The 18,635-nt window shown below is 45.8% G+C and overlaps 1 protein-coding gene across 1 annotated transcript in view; it reads left to right on the top strand.

The window, feature by feature from the left end:
- Positions 1–16,561, top strand: part of Rad54l2 (RAD54 like 2) — a 109,779-nt gene extending 93,218 nt beyond the window's left edge. Inside the window, exons 16-22 of the mRNA XM_021171453.3 lie at positions 177–382; positions 784–956; positions 1,560–1,756; positions 3,729–3,928; positions 6,277–6,366; positions 8,547–8,639; positions 10,750–16,561. Coding sequence (XP_021027112.1) covers positions 177–382; positions 784–956; positions 1,560–1,756; positions 3,729–3,928; positions 6,277–6,366; positions 8,547–8,639; positions 10,750–11,744 — 1,954 coding nt within the window. The 3' untranslated portion in view covers positions 11,745–16,561. The remainder of the gene's footprint in view (positions 1–176; positions 383–783; positions 957–1,559; positions 1,757–3,728; positions 3,929–6,276; positions 6,367–8,546; positions 8,640–10,749) is intronic.
- Positions 16,562–18,635: the final 2,074 nt, after the last annotated feature.

Genomic DNA, 18,635 nt, shown 5'->3' with positions numbered 1-18,635 from the left:
CACACTTCTCAATGCTTGGGAGCAAACGGTATTTATCATGACATCAAAGTTCTTGATTGTATTGTGCTTAAGACAAGGAGTGGTACTGGGGAAGGAGTCACAGAGAACAAAGCTTCTGAAGAAACAAACCATCCTCAGGACTAAGGGATGCATGGCTGTTGGCTTATGTTTTCAAGGGCCGGATGCTTGGGTGTGAATCTGATTGGTGCCAATCGAGTGGTGGTATTCGATGCTTCCTGGAACCCTTGCCATGATGCCCAGGCAGTATGTCGGGTATACCGTTATGGCCAGAAAAAGCCCTGTCACATCTATCGACTTGTGGCTGATTATACTCTTGAAAAGAAGATCTATGACCGGCAGATTTCCAAGCAGGGCATGTCAGGTGGGCCATTTTCAACGTTAGTCCAGATATACGTCTGTACCAGCCTCTTTCCTATAAGGGATGAAGGGTATGAGGGGAGGAGCAAGGGCATGGGAACACAGATAGGCTTTGAGTGGCAGAATGCCAGAAGTTCCTCCCATATTATTCTAATTCAAGTGATGGACTTCATCACTTGATGGTCCGTTAAGGTGATGGACCTCAAATTGTGGAATGTAGGCTTAATAGGAGCTAGTAGTTTTCTATGACGTTTCCGTTTTCCAGGACCTTCTGTCTGTCCTTTGACCTTTGTATGTGGAAGACTTCCTTATTGTCAGTTAAGCCACTTTCTCTGCTGACCTTCGTAGTTGTATTTTCAGGCTTTTTGATGAGTGCTGACTTTGTTCTTATTTCTTGCCTTCTAGATCGGGTAGTAGATGATCTAAATCCAATGCTGAACTTCACCCGGAAGGAAGTGGAAAACCTGCTGCACTTTGTTGAGAAGGAGCCAGCTCCCCAAACATCTTTGGATATAAAGGGGATCAAGGAGTCAGTCTTGCAACTTGCCTGCCTGAAGTACCCTCACCTCATCACCAAGGTAAGTGTCTCATGTATGTGGAGTCCATGGTATGACAGCTCAGCCAGTGATGGCTTGTTTGGTAAACCTGCTACCTTCTAAAGTGCTATTTAATACACACAACTGGAACAGAAGTGTTCTTCTGCTGATCCCAGCATCTCCAGGCATTGGAGTATTGAGTTTAGAGTCAGCCATGCACAATAATCTGACCACTGTGAATCTTCTAACAGAAGGAGGGGCAGTGTTCTGAGGGGAAGGGGGGTGGGAGAGAGAACATGAGTTTGCATGCATGCGTGTGTGTGTGTGTGTGTGTGTGTGTGTGTGTTTACATATGTGTGAATTCATGCATCCACCATGACACGGATGTGGAAGTCAGAGAACAGCTTTATAAAGTTGATTCTCTTCCTGTATGTGCATTCTGGGAATTGAATTCAGGTCACCAGGATTTCTCTCACCAGCCCATGAACTGCACTATTGATAGAACATGCTTGTTTGCCTATAAGCAGGCTTTTTGCCAGTGTTGGAGACAACCAACCTTCTCTTGGTTTCAAAATAAGGTTTACTGTACATCAGTTGTATTTGCACAAAGACTAGTAATTAAACTCAAGTCCTCTGCATCCCCAGGAGCCTTTTGAGCACGAGTCATTGCTCCTCAACCGAAAAGATCACAAGCTGACCAAAGCTGAGAAGAAAGCAGCAAAGAAAAGCTATGAGGAGGACAAACGCACATCAGTACCCTATACCCGTCCATCATATGCGCAGTATTACCCTGCCAGCGACCAGAGCCTGACCAGCATCCCTGCCTTCAGTCAGAGGAACTGGTAAGTTGCTAGAGGAAGAGTCTGGCTGCTCTGCACCAGACCCCTATCATTCCGTTCCTATTTCACAGGGAGAATCTACAGGCTGTTCCTTGGCTGCTATAGAAAGAAGGTCCTGCTCTAGGGTCAGCTGCCCCAGTGCTCTGAACTGCTCTGGTTTGACATCCTTGGCTGAAGAAATGAGCTGCTGATTTTGCCTCTTAGAAGAGCTTTCTGGGAGAACAGTATAAGATGGCTTTCTTATGGGCCAACTTTGAGTCACATGGGAATGTGTACATACAAAGAGGGTATCTTCCTCAGAAAGCTTACTGACAGGTAGGGTTGGTGAGATGGTTAGCAGATAGAGTACTCTGTCTGCAAGCCTGAGGACTTGAGTTCAATTCCTGGAACTTAACATGTAAGCAGGAGGAGAAAACTAAGTTTACATAAAGCTGTCCTCTAACTCCCACACACATGCCTTGGCAAGTATGTACCCACATAAACACATCAGGTACACACATGCACAATAATAATCATTTTTTGTTCATTATTATTAAACATTTACTATATATAAAGTATTCATCCATAACCTGGCAGATTGCATTTAAATACAAAGAATCAATGAAGTCATTCCAAATCAAAGTGTAAAAACACTCCTGAGAAAGGGTACCAGATGGCCAAAATGTCTTGTGGTAGGAAGTACCACCAAATATAATATAATTTTAAAAGCTCAGGAAAAGGAAGTTTCTTCAGAAATCTGCAATCAGAAGAGCAAATGTGTAGCACACACCTATAATGGAAGCATGTGGAGGCAGGAGGAGAATTCAAGGTTATCCTTGGTGAGCTTGAGGCCAGCCAGTAATATGTAAGTAGTAATGAGGGGAGACAGACAGATACACACACACACAAACAGGGTTGGGAGGAAAGACAGACATATAGATATGCAGGTGGAGGGAAGAGAAAGTTAATGTGGTGGATGGATGGGTGGGTTGGTGGATGGATGGGTGGATGGATGGGTGGGTAGATAGGTGGCAATAATTTGGTCTTGAATTGGGAAGAACTTTATCACAGACCATCATCTAGTTAAAAGAAGGTGAACCAGGAAGAGTGCACCATTGACCCTGGATGACATTTTGTTAGTAAGAAATACACAGCCAGTTCTCTGTACTGTGTCATCGAGAAGTCTGGCTTTGTGCAAAGGCTTTTGCTGTTGCTGCTTTTGTATGGTGGTCATAACTAGAGGGAAAGTATAGAAACCGACTCAAACAGGAGCCAGAAGGAACATCATGAACAGTGATTTGGAAAAGAGAAGGGCAGATGTATAACTTACTCAGGTTTCAGGAATGTGTGTGAGAGAATCCGAGAATGAGTAATTGGGCTAGATGTCCCCAGAGGTCACTTGCACATGTGACATCACACAGGTGAGTCAGGGTAAATTTTCCCCTTCAGATTAAAACTTAAATGTTGTCAAGATATTGACATTTTTTACATTTTTGTATCATTTTATAATCTTCCAAAAATTTTTGGTGTTTGGTTTTTTTTGTTTTGTTTTGTTTTTGTTTTTTTGGTTTTTTTTTTTTTGTTTTTTGTTTTTTTGTTTTTCGAGACAGGGTTTCTCTGTATAACCCTGGCTGTCCTGGAGCTCACTTTGTAGACCAGGCTGGCCTCCAACTTAGAAATCCACCTGCCTCTGCCTCCCGAGTGCTGGGATTAAAGGTGTGTGCCACCATGCCTGGCTATCTTCCAAAATTTTAATCTAGTTCCTGATGTAGATGGTCCAGGTTCCAGAGAAGCAGATGGTATCTTCCATCTCTGAAAGGCATTGCTCCACTGACAGGGACTGCTCTCTGCTGTTTAGTCGCCTTTAGACTTGACTATCCTCTTCATGTCTTCCAATGCTTCTCTCGATGATAGCTATGGTGACAGGGCATGACAATCCCTAGTAGGTCAGTGGCTGTTCTGCTCATCTGTAGATGTGCCTGACTTTTTCTTGCAGGCAGCCAACACTGAAGGGTGATGAAAAGCCTGTGGCCAGCGTTCGTCCTGTACAGTCCACCCCCATTCCCATGATGCCCCGGCATGTCCCACTCAGTGGTGGTGTAAGCTCTGCCTCCAGCACAAATACATCCATGAACTTCCCTATCAACTACTTGCAGCGGGCAGGAGTCCTTGTGCAGAAAGTGGTTACCACGACAGGTTTGGAGTTCTGCTTTCTCTTCTGGGGATGATGTCTCAACCTACCTACCTACCTACCTATCTTCTCTCTCTCTCTCTCTCTCTCTCTCTCTCTCTCTCTCTCTCTCTCTCTCTCTCTCTCTCTCTCTCTCAAGGATTTATTTATTTTGTATATATTAGTACACTGTAGCTGTTTTGAGACACACCAGAAGAGGGCATTGGATCTCATTACAGATGGTTGTGAGCCACCATGTGGTTGCTGGGATTTGAACTCAGGACCTCTGCAAGAGCAGTCAGTGCTCTTATCTGCTGAGCCATCCCTCCAGCTCCACACCCCCCTCTTTTTCTTTTTTTAAAGATTTATTTATGTGTATGGATGTTCTTGCATGCATGTAAGTGCACCACATGTGTACCTGGTGCCTTAGAAGAATATATGTTGGATCCTCTGGAACTGAGGTTACAAATGGTTTTGAGCTGCCGTGTGGGCGTCGGAACCAAATCTGGGTCTTCTGCAATAACAGCAGGTGCTCTTTATTTATTTATTTAATACTCACGTGTGTACCAGTGTTCATTTGGTCCCTAGGGATCAAACTCAGGTTGTCAGGTTTGACAATAAAGCACCTTTATTCACTAAGACACTTCATTGGCCCGGTGTTGTCTTTTGTATTTTGTTCATTCAATAAGTGTTCATTAAACACCTTTTGTGGACACCTTTCTATATTGGCACTATCAATAAAAATGAAGATTCCCTGATCTTGAAGAATTTACATTCTGTTGAAATCTCAATCTCCCTCCCTCCCTCTCCCTCTCCCTCTCTCCCTCTCCTCCTCTCTCCCTCTCTCCCTCTCCTCCTCTCTCCCTCTTCCCTTCCCTTCCCCTCCCCCTCCCCTCCCCTTCCCCCTCTCTCTCTGTCTCAGGGGGGACAGGGTTTCTATGTATATAGTCCTTACTGTCCTGGAACTTGCTCTATAGTCCAGACTAACCTTGAACTCAGAGATCTGCCTGCCTCCTAAGTGCTATGATTAGAGCCACCACTGCCTGGTGACATATCTTAGTATCTTAATGTCCTGGGTTTTTGTTTTGTTTTGTTTTGTTTTAGAATGGTTGTGAGTGGAATTCTATGAATACCACAGGGATTCTGGAAATGTTACTGGAATATGGGTTTGGACTTGGAAGGTTTTCAGAGAGGTGAATGTGCTGAGCTCTGCCTAAATATTTGCAGGATATAAAATGTCAGCTGGGCATAAGAGGACTAACCCACAGAGTTAGGAAGCCTGAGCTGTCCCTTGCTTTTTTTGTGTGCCAGTTATTATAGATTGAGCATGGTAGGCCAGAGGGCGATGAGGGAATTGGGCATTTCAGCCAAGCCCTGCCTGAAGTTAGTTCTGAGTCTCAGAGTGACTGGGGAGGAAAACATTTCAGAATTTAACTTTCATTTTCTTGTTTAGAAGTATCTGTGCTATATACGTTTTGATGAAAACATCTTAATTGATTTTTTGGAAATAAACTAAACAAAACTCCTGATAATTTTATTTTTCAACTGAATCCTTTCTTTCTTTCTTTCTTTCTTTCTTTCTTTCTTTCTTTCTTTCTTTCTTTCTTTCTTTTTTTTTTTTCGAGAAGAGGGTTTCTCTGTGTAGCTCTGGCTGTCCTGGAACTCACTTTATAGACCAGTCTTGAACTCAGAAATGTCCTGGAACTCACTTTATAGACCAGTCTTGAACTCAGAAATCCGCCCGCCCGCCTCTACCTTCTGAGTGCTGGGATTAAATCTCAATTGAATCTTAAAAGTCCTTCTGCACTTTTAGGAGTTGTGGGGCAGTGCCAGCAATGAAAATCATACCACTTTTGTTGCCTAAAATGATGTGGAACAAATTTATGCAAATAGTTCAGAGTGGAAAAAAATAGAAATAACCTTTGGGACTGAATTTATTTTTTAACTAAAAACCTTATGAATTTCTAATTTTTAAATTAAAATGAACTTGCCGGGCAGTGGTGGTGCACGCCTTTAATCCCAGCACTTGGGAGGCAGAGACAGGTGGATTTCTGAGTTCGAGGCCAGCCTGGTCGACAGAGTGAGTTCCAGGACAGCCAGGGCTAGACAGAGAAGCCCTGTCTCGAAAAAAGAACAACAAAAAAAACCCCAAAAAAAAATCAAAGGACCGTGATGAGGAAGATGGCCCGACTTTTAAGCAGCTTTGGTGGTTGCGGTGTTCTTTTGCTGAGACAGTCTCTGCTTGTTTGTTTCACTATCTCTGAAGAAAGGCTATGGCAAAGGCAGTACCTGGGGTGGGTGTGAGACTTTAATTTTCCTTCTTTTCTTCAGTCAAGCTCTGTGTCATCTAAATGCACGGTCTGTTTTTCACTAGATATTGTTATCCCTGGACTCAACAGCTCCACAGATGTTCAGGCAAGAATCAATGCTGGTGAGAGCATCCACATCATCCGAGGGACGAAAGGTGAGGACCCAGCGAAGGGCGTGTTAAAGTGCTAAGCTAAGCATCAGTAGATCTTAGGGTTTCAGGTAGAGATAGGAACTAGCCGTAAGAGCTTTGCAGTTGGGAGAGACAAGAGGACGTGGCATTTCTGAGATGACATTGAACTTAGAGGAAATTGGAGGTCTCATGTTTCTGTATGTTTTGCTTTTATTGGAAACCTTGGGATTACTATGCGTAAAGAGACCAAAACTGAGAAGAGTTGTGGAGTGGGTTGTAAGCCATTGTGTCATTTACACACAATTTCCTTGAGTCAGGGTGGTGGTCCCCAGCTAGGAAGTGTATGCCACACATGAATTAATGTACAGATGGCTTTCACAACAGAATTTTTAGTGTGATAATTTTTAAAAGCCCAATATGATACCAGGTGTAATGCCTATAGTCCCAGCACTTGGCTGGCAGAGGCAGGTGGATCTCTGTGAGTTCGAGGCCAGCCTGATCTATGTATGCACTGAGTTCCCGGACAGCCAGAGCTACATAGTGAGACCCCGACTCAAAACAAAACAGAAACCCAGTAAATAAATAGCCTCAGTATCTTTCTGGTATTCTTACAGAGGAATATGAGATCATTGAGATAAGAAGCCATGGGTTAAGTAGTGTCAGCATGCAAGCAGCTGAGCTTGTTCCCATAGTAGGTTTTTGGGGTTGGGGGCTTGTTTTTGTTTGTTTGTTTGGTTGGTTGGTTTTGGTTTTTCGAGACAGGGTTTCTCTGTGTGGCCCTGGCTGTCCTGGAACTCACTTTGTAGACCAGGCTGGCCTGGAACTCAGAAATCCACCTGCCTCTGCCTCCCGAGTGCTGGGATTAAAGGCCTGTGCCACCACGCCTGGCTTGTTTGTTTGTTTTGTTTTTGTTTTTGCATCACTGCACCCAACCTCATAGTAGCCTGTAACTAAGTTCTATTTCTGAATGAGGCTGCTTAAGGCTTTTTGCCCTAGCCTGCATTGGATCAGGTACCTGTCGGCTTAGAGGAAAAGCAGCATTGAGCACTCGGAGCCACAGATGACTCGACCCAGCCTTACTTGATTCTCCTTAGTGTGGTGCCCAGCCTTTAACTGTGACAAATGTGTCCCGTCTAACCTGCTCTTAGTGCTATACCTGAAAGCTAGGATGTAGTTTATGGTTTTAATTAGTGGGTAAAAGAGAAGAAAATCAAGGGGAAATTCCAGAATAATATTTTGTGACATGGAAATTATATGAAATTCACATTCTCTCTCTCTCTCTCTCTCTCTCTCTCTCTCTCTCTCTCTCTCTCTCTCTCTCTCTTCCTTCCTTCCTCCCTCTCCCTCTCTTTCTTTTTCTCTCTTAAGACGGTATCTCTGTGTGGCCCTGGCTGTCCTAGAACTCACTCTGTAGACCAGGCTGGCCTCGAACTCAGAAATTCGCCTGCCTCTGCCTCCCAAGTGTCACATTTTCTTTTTTAAGTCTTTATTTGAAGTGCAGTGATAATGTGGGTGAGTCCAGTGGGCTGACTGAGCCAGTAAGATGTCCCACCCGATACTCATTCCTGGGCCTCACATGACAGGAGCAGCTAAATGACTTCTGCAAGTTGTTCTCACACATACAATAAATAAATGGAATAACAATATTTCTAAAATATTTTTTAATGTATTTTACATGTGTGGATATTTTGTCTGGACATATGTGCCTGATGCTGGAAGAGGGCATCAGGCTTCCTAGAAGAGAACTGGTGGACAGAGTACAGCTCCAGGATTCTCCCCACTGAGCAACAGAGGGTGCTGAAACAGTAGTCAGGGTTCATTTTCCAGACCAGGAAAAGTATCCAGGCCCAGAGTGCCTGAGAGCACAGAGCTTGTTCTTCCCAAGTACTCCTTATTTCCTTCATTGCTTGAGTACTTTCTGGAGTACCTGCATTCTTTTTTAGAAGTTAAGCTCCACAAGATAGGCCCTTTTCTGTTTTAAGTACTCAAGTATTAAAACTGCCTGGTATATGGTAGATTAGCAATTGATGTTTATGGATCAATGAGTCACTGTGAATACAGATTTCAGTTATCCTCTCCTTATTGTAGGAGTTTTGTGCAGTGGGGTGATTTTGTAGGTTTTACCAGCCCATGGTACCTGGAGTTTTTCAGGAGTTAGATATATCCCATGCAGGCTCCTGACGGTCTCTCTCGTTATCTCCTAGGGACATACATCCGCACCAGTGATGGACGCATCTTTGCTGTCCGGGCGACCGGCAAACCAAAGGCCCCTGAAGATGGTCGGATGGCTGCCTCAGGTATGGTGGCCTATAACTTTCTATTGACCCACACAGCATTTGTATGGCTTATTTATAATTAATGTACTTTTTGCATAAATAACATCTATATGATTTATAATCTAAAAGATGAAAAAGGATAAGGTGATGAAAAGTAAGTTTTCTGTCCTTCTCCCTGTCAGCTGTTGGTCCTCCCTGGAGGTTTTCCTCTTTTTTGTTGTTGTAAAGATATTCTAAATACATGGTTACAGGGTTATGTGTATACATACAAATAAGATTGTCTGCACTTTAAATAGGTATAGGTATTTTTTTCTTTGCATTTTAAAAATAAACACTAATATACTATACTTTATTCCTTTTTTTCACTCCCCAGTGATTGCTCATTTCTTATCCTTTGTTCTAGATAGGCTTCAATGAAAGTTTACCATTGATTTACATCTAGGTTATTAGGATTGGCATGTGGGTGTGGGGGGGACACTCTCCTAGAAGTAGGAATTTTGAGCTGGGTGGTAGTGGTGCATGCTTTTAATCTCAGCACTTGTCAGGCAGAGGCAAGTGGACCACTGTGAGTTCATGGCCAGCCCGGGCTATACAAAGAAACCCTGCCTTGAGAAACAAAACAAAAAAAACAAGCAAACAAACAAAAAAATCAGTAGGATTTTTGGTCAAGGGTGTATTCATGGCAAATGAAGAATGTTAAGGATTCCTGCCAAGTTCTCCTCAAGAGAAGTGGTTTTTATGTATTATCCCACTACTGAGATAGGAGAGGAGAGCTAGACTGTTCCTAGTTGTGATGTCTAGCCTTCACCTGTGGGTTGGAAGAAGAGAACTATATATATCTGTATTCCTGCGTCTAGATCAAAGGATTCTTAATTTTCCATTAATCTTCTGTCTTTTCCTGCTTTTCTTTTATGTGAATCACTTGCAAGCGGAAGAAACTGTGCTTTTTTATCCATAAATACCTAAATATCTATCTCTTAAGAGTGAGGACGTTTGGCCGGGCGTGGTGGTGCACGCCTTTAACCCTAGCACTCGGGAGGCAGAGGCAGGTGGATCTCTGAGTTCGAGGCCAGCCTGGTCTACAGAGTGAGTTCCAGGACAGTGAGGGCTACGTAGAGAAACCCTGTCTCGAAAAACAAAAACAAAACCAAACAAACAAAAAGAGAGTGAGGACATTCACCTATTAGCTACAACTTCATTGTCATACTAAAAGAAAAATTTAACAGTAATCCATAATCCCATAATGCCAAGTTTTATCCAGATTTCCTAGTTCTCCAAATTATCGATAGTAGCTAGATTTTGGTTTTTTTCCTTAACTTGCAGAGGCTGAATTTTAACTTCATTTGTATATTTTTATCCCTTGATAAAAATCTGACTTTACCTTTACAAAAAAAATTTCCATCTGGGCATAGTGGTGCACACTTTTAATCCAGTGTTCAGGAAGCAGATGCACAAACAGGAAGATTTCTGTGAGTTTGAAGCGAGCCTGGGCTGCATAGTGAGTTCTGTTCTAGTCCAGCCAAGTATAAATAATGAGACCTGGCCTCAAAAAAAAAGAATTTCCCATTGTTTTATATCCATTATTTCCTAGGATTTACCTTGTAGAATTGTCCCATGTCCTTCCATGGGTAGGCTTATGTGTCAGTTTTATTGTTGCTGTGACAAAATACCTGAGGGGAGGAAGGTTGATTTTAGCAGGCAGTCTAAGGGGATGTTTAAGCTCACTGGGGGTCATGGCAGCAGTTTAAGGCAGTTAGGCACCTCCTGTCCACAGTCAGCAAACAGGAACAAATGCGAGTGCTTGCTCGGCTCCATTTCCCCTTTTATTCTGCCTCATACCTTATCCCGTGGGAGGATGCTGCCCACGCTTAGGATGGGTCCTTCTACCTCAGTTAACTTCCTGGACAAGCTCCCTCACAGGCATGACCAGAGATTATTCCCTAGGGTATTGGTGATCCTGGTTAAGATGACAGAATAAACCCTCGCAGCCATTTCTGTCTTTGAGAGAGGAGAAGCTGACTGGATTTAAGGATCACGAGTCTATACAAGATTTACACTCAGCAGCATTGTTGATCACTTGATGCTTCTTTCCCTTCCTTTCTGGTTTCAGTTACCTGTATTTTATCTGCAGGTTCCCAGGGGCCTTCTCTTGCGTCCACAAGCAATGGCAGACATAGTGCCTCATCACCCAAAGCCCCTGATCCCGAGGGGCTGGCCCGGCCGGTCTCTCCTGACAGCCCAGAAATCATCAGTGAACTCCAGCAGTATGCAGATGTGGCCGCTGCTCGGGAATCCCGGCAGAACTCCCCAAGCATCAGTGCTGCCCTGCCTGGCCCCCCGGGCCAACTTATGGACAACAGCACCATTCCTGGGACAGCTCTTGGAACTGAGCCATGCCTTGGGGGTCATTGCCTCAATAGTTCCCTCTTGGTGACTGGCCAGCCCAGTGGTGGCAGGCACCCAGTGCTGGACTTAAGGGGCCATAAGCGAAAGTTGGCTACTCCGTCTCTCACCCAGGAATCAGTCCGTCGACGGTCTAGGAAGGGCCATCTGCCAGCCCCTGTGCAGCCCTATGAACATGGGTATCCAGTCTCTGGCGGGTTTGCAATGCCGCCTGTCTCCTTAAATCATAACCTCACCACCCCCTTCACCTCCCAGGCTGGGGAGAATTCCCTATTTATGGGCAGTAATCCCTCCTACTACCAGCTGTCCAATTTGTTGGCAGATGCCCGCCTGGTGTTTCCAGTGACTACTGACCCTCTGGTGCCAGCAGGCCCTGTCAGTTCCTCTTCCACGGCTACCTCAGTCACTGCCAGCAACCCCTCCTTCATGCTCAACCCCTCTGTGCCAGGGATGCTACCCAGCTATTCACTCCCATTCTCACAGCCACTCCTGTCCGAGCCCAGGATGTTTGCGCCTTTCCCTTCCCCCGGCTTGCCCAGCAACCTTTCGCGGGGCGTGTCTGTCTACCCAGGCTATATGTCCCCACATGCAGGCTACCCAGCTGGTGGCCTCCTCCGGTCCCAGGTGCCTCCATTTGACTCACACGAGGTTGCGGAGGTGGGGTTCAGCTCCAATGATGATGAGGATAAAGATGATGATGTGATAGAGGTCACTGGGAAGTAGCTAGGAAGCCCCTGCCACCTCACTTGGGGCCCCTAGGAGGTTGCCCACCAAACTGGAAGGCAATGAACCTGGTCTTTCTGAAAATAGGGTACCTGGCAGGAGGGCAAAGAAGACAAAGGAGAGTGGTCGGCCATACCGGCAGGCTCTATTGCTGTTCATTAGAAGAAGAAAGACAAGACACCAGAAACTCCACAGAGCTGTAATAGTGGGAAATCAGGGACCGAAAACAGGGATGGGGTGTGTGGCAGCCTGCCCTTCCTCCCCGTCTTTCTTCTGCTGCCTGCTTAGATGCCCATTTGAGTGTAGAAGCGCATATCCCATTCTGCCTTTGGGAACATCTCTCCCAAGAAATCTGCCTGAGTTACTTAGTTTGGCCTGAGGGTGGAAGAAGACTGAGGGTGGGCATGGGGAGCAGACTAGGATTCCACAGGGAGGGGGATCTCTTTTAGGAGGTGGGAAGGAAGTGAACCAGGCCGTGTGTGTGTGTGTGTGTGTGTGTGTGTGTGTGTGTGTGTGTGTGAGTGTGAGTGTGAGTGTGAGTGTGTACTCATGCATGAAAGAGAACATGTATGTAGCAGAACAAGGGTGAAAGTGGGAGGGCAGGGAGGGGAAAAACTAAGAGGTAAACTAAAAAGAAATGAATTGATCTTTTTTGAAGTATGAATCAGAGTGTGGTGGTTTATGGCTACTAAGTTCAACATCACAGTGAGTCCAGGAGAAGAGCCACGAAAGCCAGTTCCCTTCTAGCTAGGTGAAGAGAAGGCTGGGCTAACTTGAGTCCCACATTGGTTTTTTAACTTGGGGAAAATCATGAGAAAGTGAGTGTTTCCAATCTCTTATTCTCTCCACAGTGGCCATCTCTGAGCAGATGTCCTTTCCACATGGGCACGAAGGGCACTGCAGTGTGAGGGTGAGGTGGTGTTGTGGCTGGAAAAGATGTGCTTCACCAGGACAGGACTGAGCCCCTCCAGCTGCCTGTCTTGGTAGCCTTTCCTCTTCTTTCCCTCCCCATTAGAAAGCTCCATGTTAATTTATTTCTTATGGACAATTATTTATTATTTTCATTTGGGGGCAAGGGTGGTGGGTGGAGGTTATAAAGAAGATAGCAGATAGTAAAGGAAGTTCTTAAATATTCCAGACCCCCAGCTGCTGGTCAAAAACAGAAAGAGAGAAAAGGGCCCAAGGCAGATGGTGAATTAATTGACCATAGAAAGAGAATTAGAATTAACCAAAAGTTCAATTAAACAGCTATGTTGTGGGGAGATGGCCTCTCAGGAAAATCAGGGTGCCCTGAGACTGGCTAGTTGGGGGTGGTGAGACTCATTCCATAGAAACTGAAACTTGGGATCATGGACTTTGCTACTGGGAAGTAAGTAACCTCCACATTTGGAACTGTTGTCCTCTGATGATTTCACAGGCCAGTTCTCTGCTGAAAAGTGAAGCTGTGGGTAGGTAGCCTGGGTTGAGGTAATAGACTATTGATTTTGAGTTGGGACTTGTCTTGGCCTCCCTAGCATATCAGGTGATCAGTATGGGCCTGGTTTCTGGTCCTCCACTTCTCTAAGTATCACAGGGAAGCCCTTCCTCTGTAGGAGTCTTATGTCTGGCTTTTTTTTTTTTTTTAAAGAGTACGAACACGAGTCATTCTGGTCTCCCTTCCTTTGTTCTAAATACCACGGCAGGGGTGTCTAGTGCTTAAACATAAACACTGGCTGTTTTCTATTACTGGTGTGTCCTGTGTCCTATAGCCCTCTGTCTCCCGAGCTTTTCCATGCAGACCTTTGATTAATAACTCCTGTCTGGCTTCACCTCCTTCCCTTGGCTCCAACCTGGTTGGGCAATGGCTAGATCTGCCTCCTAGTCCAAAAGTATCTTAAGCACTGCCTGTGAGTCTTGACTAGCGAATTCTCATTGTTGGGGGAAAGGAGGGAGCTTAAAGGCAGACACTGGGATTGTCCCAGAGACAAGGAGAGAGATGGTTGATGGGGTGTTTGTACTGTCCAGTAACACCAAAGTGGACTTGTGCTTTCTCTCTGTTTTCATGTGCACCCTGTCAGACTTAACTCTTCTACTCATAGAAGCCTTAGATCTACAATTTAGCTATGCAAATTATTTGTAACAATTAAAAAATAGCAGTTTCAACCAGTGCTTTCTCAGTCAAATGTAGTCCAAGAATCGATAGTCAAGGCATTTAATTGGCGTGGGCTCTGAGGTTGGGGCTGGTACAGTGGGAGCGAGCGAGTCCAGATCTCTATAACTTGTAGAACACATTCAGAGCTTGGGTTACATGGATGCCCCTCAGACCTCGGAACACTGAGCTCCCAGAGTTGTCTCTGTTACATGGACTCCTCTCAGACCTCGGAACACTGAGCTCCCAGAGTTGTCTCTGTTACATGGACTCCTCTCAGACCTCGGAATACTGAGCTCCCAGAGTTGTATGTCTGTGTGTATGCCCTGCTAGCCAGGAAGAGGGCTGTTTCTGTGTTCACAAATAGTAAATTAGTAGAAACAATTTCAGTAGGGAACTGGAACTGGTTTTTAAGCAGCCAGGAAATTCTGAGAGTAACACGTGACTGCTGTACACTCCAGCAGTCATCCCAGGCTTGGAGCGTACTTCATCTTTGCAACAGCCATAACTCTAGACAGGCCTCCTGGCTAAAGGTTTGTCTGTGATAATATGCAGCTTATGTTGTATAAGGGTGGGGGTGAGATCATGGGAGATTGAATTGCTTATTAGCTCCATGGGCTTTGGCAACTCCCCTCCCCCAACAACCCTAAATATCCTGCTTTTCAAATGGACTTACGGGGAAGTGTGCATGCACACCAAGCATGAGCATGTGCTGAGGGGAGCAGGAACCTCACAATCTATTGTGCTTAGATTGGAAACCCGAGGTGGTAGTAGGTATACCAACTATGCTTGTAATCCTAGCCCTCAAGAAACTGAAGCAGGAAGACCATTTTGGGCTATGTATACAGTGAGACCATGGGGAAAGGCAAAGGTCAGGCCCTGCATATTTTCTCTCTATTTGTCTTTCATGGAATGTTTTAAGGGTCTCAAGAAGTCCAGTCACTCTGGTGTATTCTAAATTCCTATTATCTGTAACACTACTAAATGATGCAGGATGACACTTAAGATACTTGATCCCCTTAGGTCTGCTGTGTCCCCTCTGGGAGGGATGAAGTAGCTGTTCAAGAAAGTAAGTGAACCACATTAGGTCAGATCCTTCTTTTTTTTTTTTTTTTTGGTTTTTTTCGAGACAGGGTTTCTCTGTGTAGCCCTGGCTGTCCTGGCACTAATGGCTTATCTCTTTAGTCCTTCCCCTTGAGTAACGCTACTTAAGTATCTGTATTCCTGGCTTAAAGATTTTGTCTGGAACTCTTCTAGGAATTAATGTGTGGATCATATATTTATGACTTACAACTAAAAATGAAGTTTCCTAGTCTGGGAGCATGAAGCAAGGAGCTGGGGTATGTTTTGCTGATTAGTTGAAACAAGATAGAGGTGGGACTGCCAGTCGCAGGCAGGCAGTATCTTTAGGTGTGACATCCATGGCTCTGGAACTGAGTCCTTGTCTACAGGGGAAGGTTTTCTGGGGCGTTACATTCCTTGTTCCTACACAGACCTTTTGTTTCCCGCTTCCCTTTGCTTTCCACATGCCCAGGTCTGAACCATGGTTTTCTGTGCACTCAGCTAGGTTGCTCTTTCCCAGTATTACTGCTGGGAGAAGTCCCCCTCCCCCAGGATGACTTTCTGGCTCCTCTGCTGACTAGTTCCCAGGAAATCAGCACCTTAAACAGCCAAGTGCTGACCTGCCCACTGCTCACCTTCAGACTCCTTCCTTTCCACTGACTCTTCTGCCCCTGTGTATCCAAATTGGTGTAATCCCTCAACGTCTGTTCTGTGCCACTAGCTTGGCTTTAAGCAGTTTATGAATACGTGAGTCCTATGATAATGAACTAATATGAAGGCAGTGTCCACCCTCTTTGCTTTTCAGGGACCCAAGTCTGCGCCTTTCCCCTGCCATGAGTCTGTTTGCTATAGTCATCTAGTGTGCTGGGGAGAGAGAGCCAGGCAGGCTGCATAGTAATCTACAATGTAGAGGGCTGAGGGAGGTTTGGGCACTCTCTGCTACCACTACTAGGATGATATTCAGACAAGAGAGGACCTCATACTGTGACCTGAACCCAGGACCCTCCCTGGAAGAGAGCTCAGCCCAGCTGTGTTTGAGTGAATGTATGTATGTGTTTGCATGTGTGTGCTCATGTGCACTGTGGTGTAAAATGACTGTTATCTGGTTGTGTAACTTAGGGCAGGCTGGGGACTCACCAGAAGTCTCCTTCAGGCCTGCCCAAAACAGGCTTTTTTCCTTGTACCCTCTTCAGAGGGATCAGAGAGAGGGTCCAGGTGGGTTGAAGGGGTTGCAACAGATAACCACTAAGGCCACACTGCTGCCAGAGGAGTTGGGGGGAAGGGGGAGGGAGATGAGGTTGCCCCAAGGCTCTGGTACCTGGCTTTAGTTTTCTGTCTTCTTTCCTCAGGACGCCCCTGAGGCCCAGGACCTGTGCCTGGCTTAGAGGACCATCTGTGGCTGGGTGGTCCAGCTGCTGGTGTGATCATGGGCTTCCCTCCTCTCTCAGCAGGGCAGACACGTCTGCTCCAGGGACTGGGCGACTGGCTGTTTCTATGACGTATTTATTTTTACTTGTGTTTCATGTCACTTTTTTAAAAAAAAAAGCAAACAGAACAATTGTAAGTCAGTATAACTGCCTATCAGTTTTCTTTATTTCTCTTTTTGTAAAATAAAATTTAAACTCAAGATGTTTGGTCAAGAAATTTTCTGGACAGACTTAGCTGGGTACTAACAAAAGGAACCTAACAGAATAATGGCACTTGGACAGCGCACGAGGTGGGATGGGACAGGCTTTGAGCAGGGTCTGTTGGCAGCGTCAGTCATTGGGCTTCTCCTGTTTCTGCTCACTAAGAGGGTTGAGTACCTTGTCCTCTTGGTAGAACAATGAAGCTGACTTTTGAGTTGTTGAAGCAGGTTAAGTCCTCAGCTGTGCGGCAGCCCATTCAAGGCTGGATGGCTGGATTAAACCAGTTTCAGTCATACAGACAGTGGGGATGGGAGTGGTGGGAGCACTTTACACTGCGTGGATATTCTCGGGCAGAGTTGGGGGCGGGACTCTAACAGGGTTTGGAAATGGAAGGAGGGGAGGAAATGGACAGTTCCCTCTAACCCCGCAAGTTTAAGAGGAGCCGCTGCGGGGGCAATCTACACAGCACCTCAGTTGGTGATTACTGGGAAAGAGGAAAGGTAAGTCTGGGCTTACACTAAGTGGGCCTGTGCTCTTGAGAGAGGTCTGGGAATGTAAGGTGAGCCGGTCTCAGACCTGGTAGGAGTGTACAAAGGGCCTTGCAAAGGAGTCTGCTGCCCCCTAGTGGTCACTTGATAGCCGGCATCGTTGGAAGCACTGGGAGACAAAGTCTGGTGGGCTGATTCTCCTACAATACGGTGCTGACATCCCTCAGGCATACCTGCAACTCTGATACTGAGTTCTAGAGTTCCCACCCAGGCTAAGGGAAGTGAGCCAAGATAGCAGGATGAGGAAAGAGTGTCTCCTGACAGTCATTTCCTGACACAGGCTAAGGAGTTTCAGAGAGACAAAATTAGCATGTGCTCTGAACCTGGGCCACGTGCCCTTCGTGTGTCTCAAGAACCCTATCTAGTGTACAGCCCACCTGCCCGAAGCAGCCAATCATTACCATGTTTGATGTTTACAGTAAAATAGCTATAATGACTTTCCTGCCCTCTCTACCTTGAAGACTTTTGAGTAGCTAGCTGCTTATTTTTACCAGACTGTCTAGAGCATTGGGACATTTGTCTTGTGGATGACATTCGAGATCACATGTTACCCCATGGCTGCTGGCTTTTTCCAAAGTCATCTTATATGCTCTTTGGGTGACCAACTTTCCATAAAGCAATCTTGTCAGAAGCACTAATATAGTCCTTGGCCCAGCCTGCCTGGCATCAAGATTTATAAACAGCCAGGTCTGCAAGCATAGTGGCCTTCCTCACTTCCACCATAGATCTGGGCGTCTCAGGAGGTGCCCTCAGTACAGTGCCTTGAGATTCATACATAGGTCATCAGATCCTAGCTCAAGATTGAACCTGTATTGAAGGAGCTTACCCTTGGCTTGGGAGTTACCTAAGTTATATTAAACAAGTAGAAACTCCCAGCAGCCACAGCCAGGGCTGTGGAGTAGAAGCTTTGAAGAGAGGTGTTCCCTGGAGTGAACTTCGGGAGGCCAAGGCTTTCATTTGGTTCACTCAGTGTTTCCATCTCCTGGCAATGTCTTAGTAGGAAGTAATAAAGGTTGGATGGAGGGATGGTCGTCCCCATGCTCAGAGAATCCCTGATGGGTGGCTGAGTGGAGACACTTATATTTGCATTCTCCAGAGATTGTTCAGAGCTTCTTCTGTTTATCCAGAGCTTCCTCAGCTGTTAAGACCTGAGCAAGCGGCCGGCCAGACTTGAGAAGGTTCTGAGAGAAGGTGGCGAGATTTAAGACTGGTTCAGTTAGTAAGAGGCCGCCGACATTGCTGTGCGGATCCTCTCTAAAATGCACAAACACTATTCAGTCCCGCTTTGACTTCCTGGGCTTCTGGAGCAGGCAAACAGGCTGACTTTCCCGGTGCTTCGCCCCTGCGCCTTCCCTTCCCTCCCTGTCGGCCAGGATACCTTGGGGTACTGGTTGGTTGTTGCTTGATCACCTTCAGGAGTTCCCCTTCATTGGAAGCAGGAATGTGTGTTGGGGGCCCAACCCAGCCAGGGGGGCGGTGGCCGCGGCGGGGGAGGCGTGCATGTTACCAAGGAGACGGGGCGGGG

Source organism: Mus caroli, unplaced genomic scaffold (genome assembly GCF_978045245.1).
Source record: "Mus caroli unplaced genomic scaffold, Mus_caroli_1 scaffold_11, whole genome shotgun sequence".
NCBI classification, from domain to species: domain Eukaryota; kingdom Metazoa; phylum Chordata; class Mammalia; order Rodentia; family Muridae; genus Mus; species Mus caroli.
This window is presented reverse-complemented; position numbering and strand designations above follow the sequence as displayed.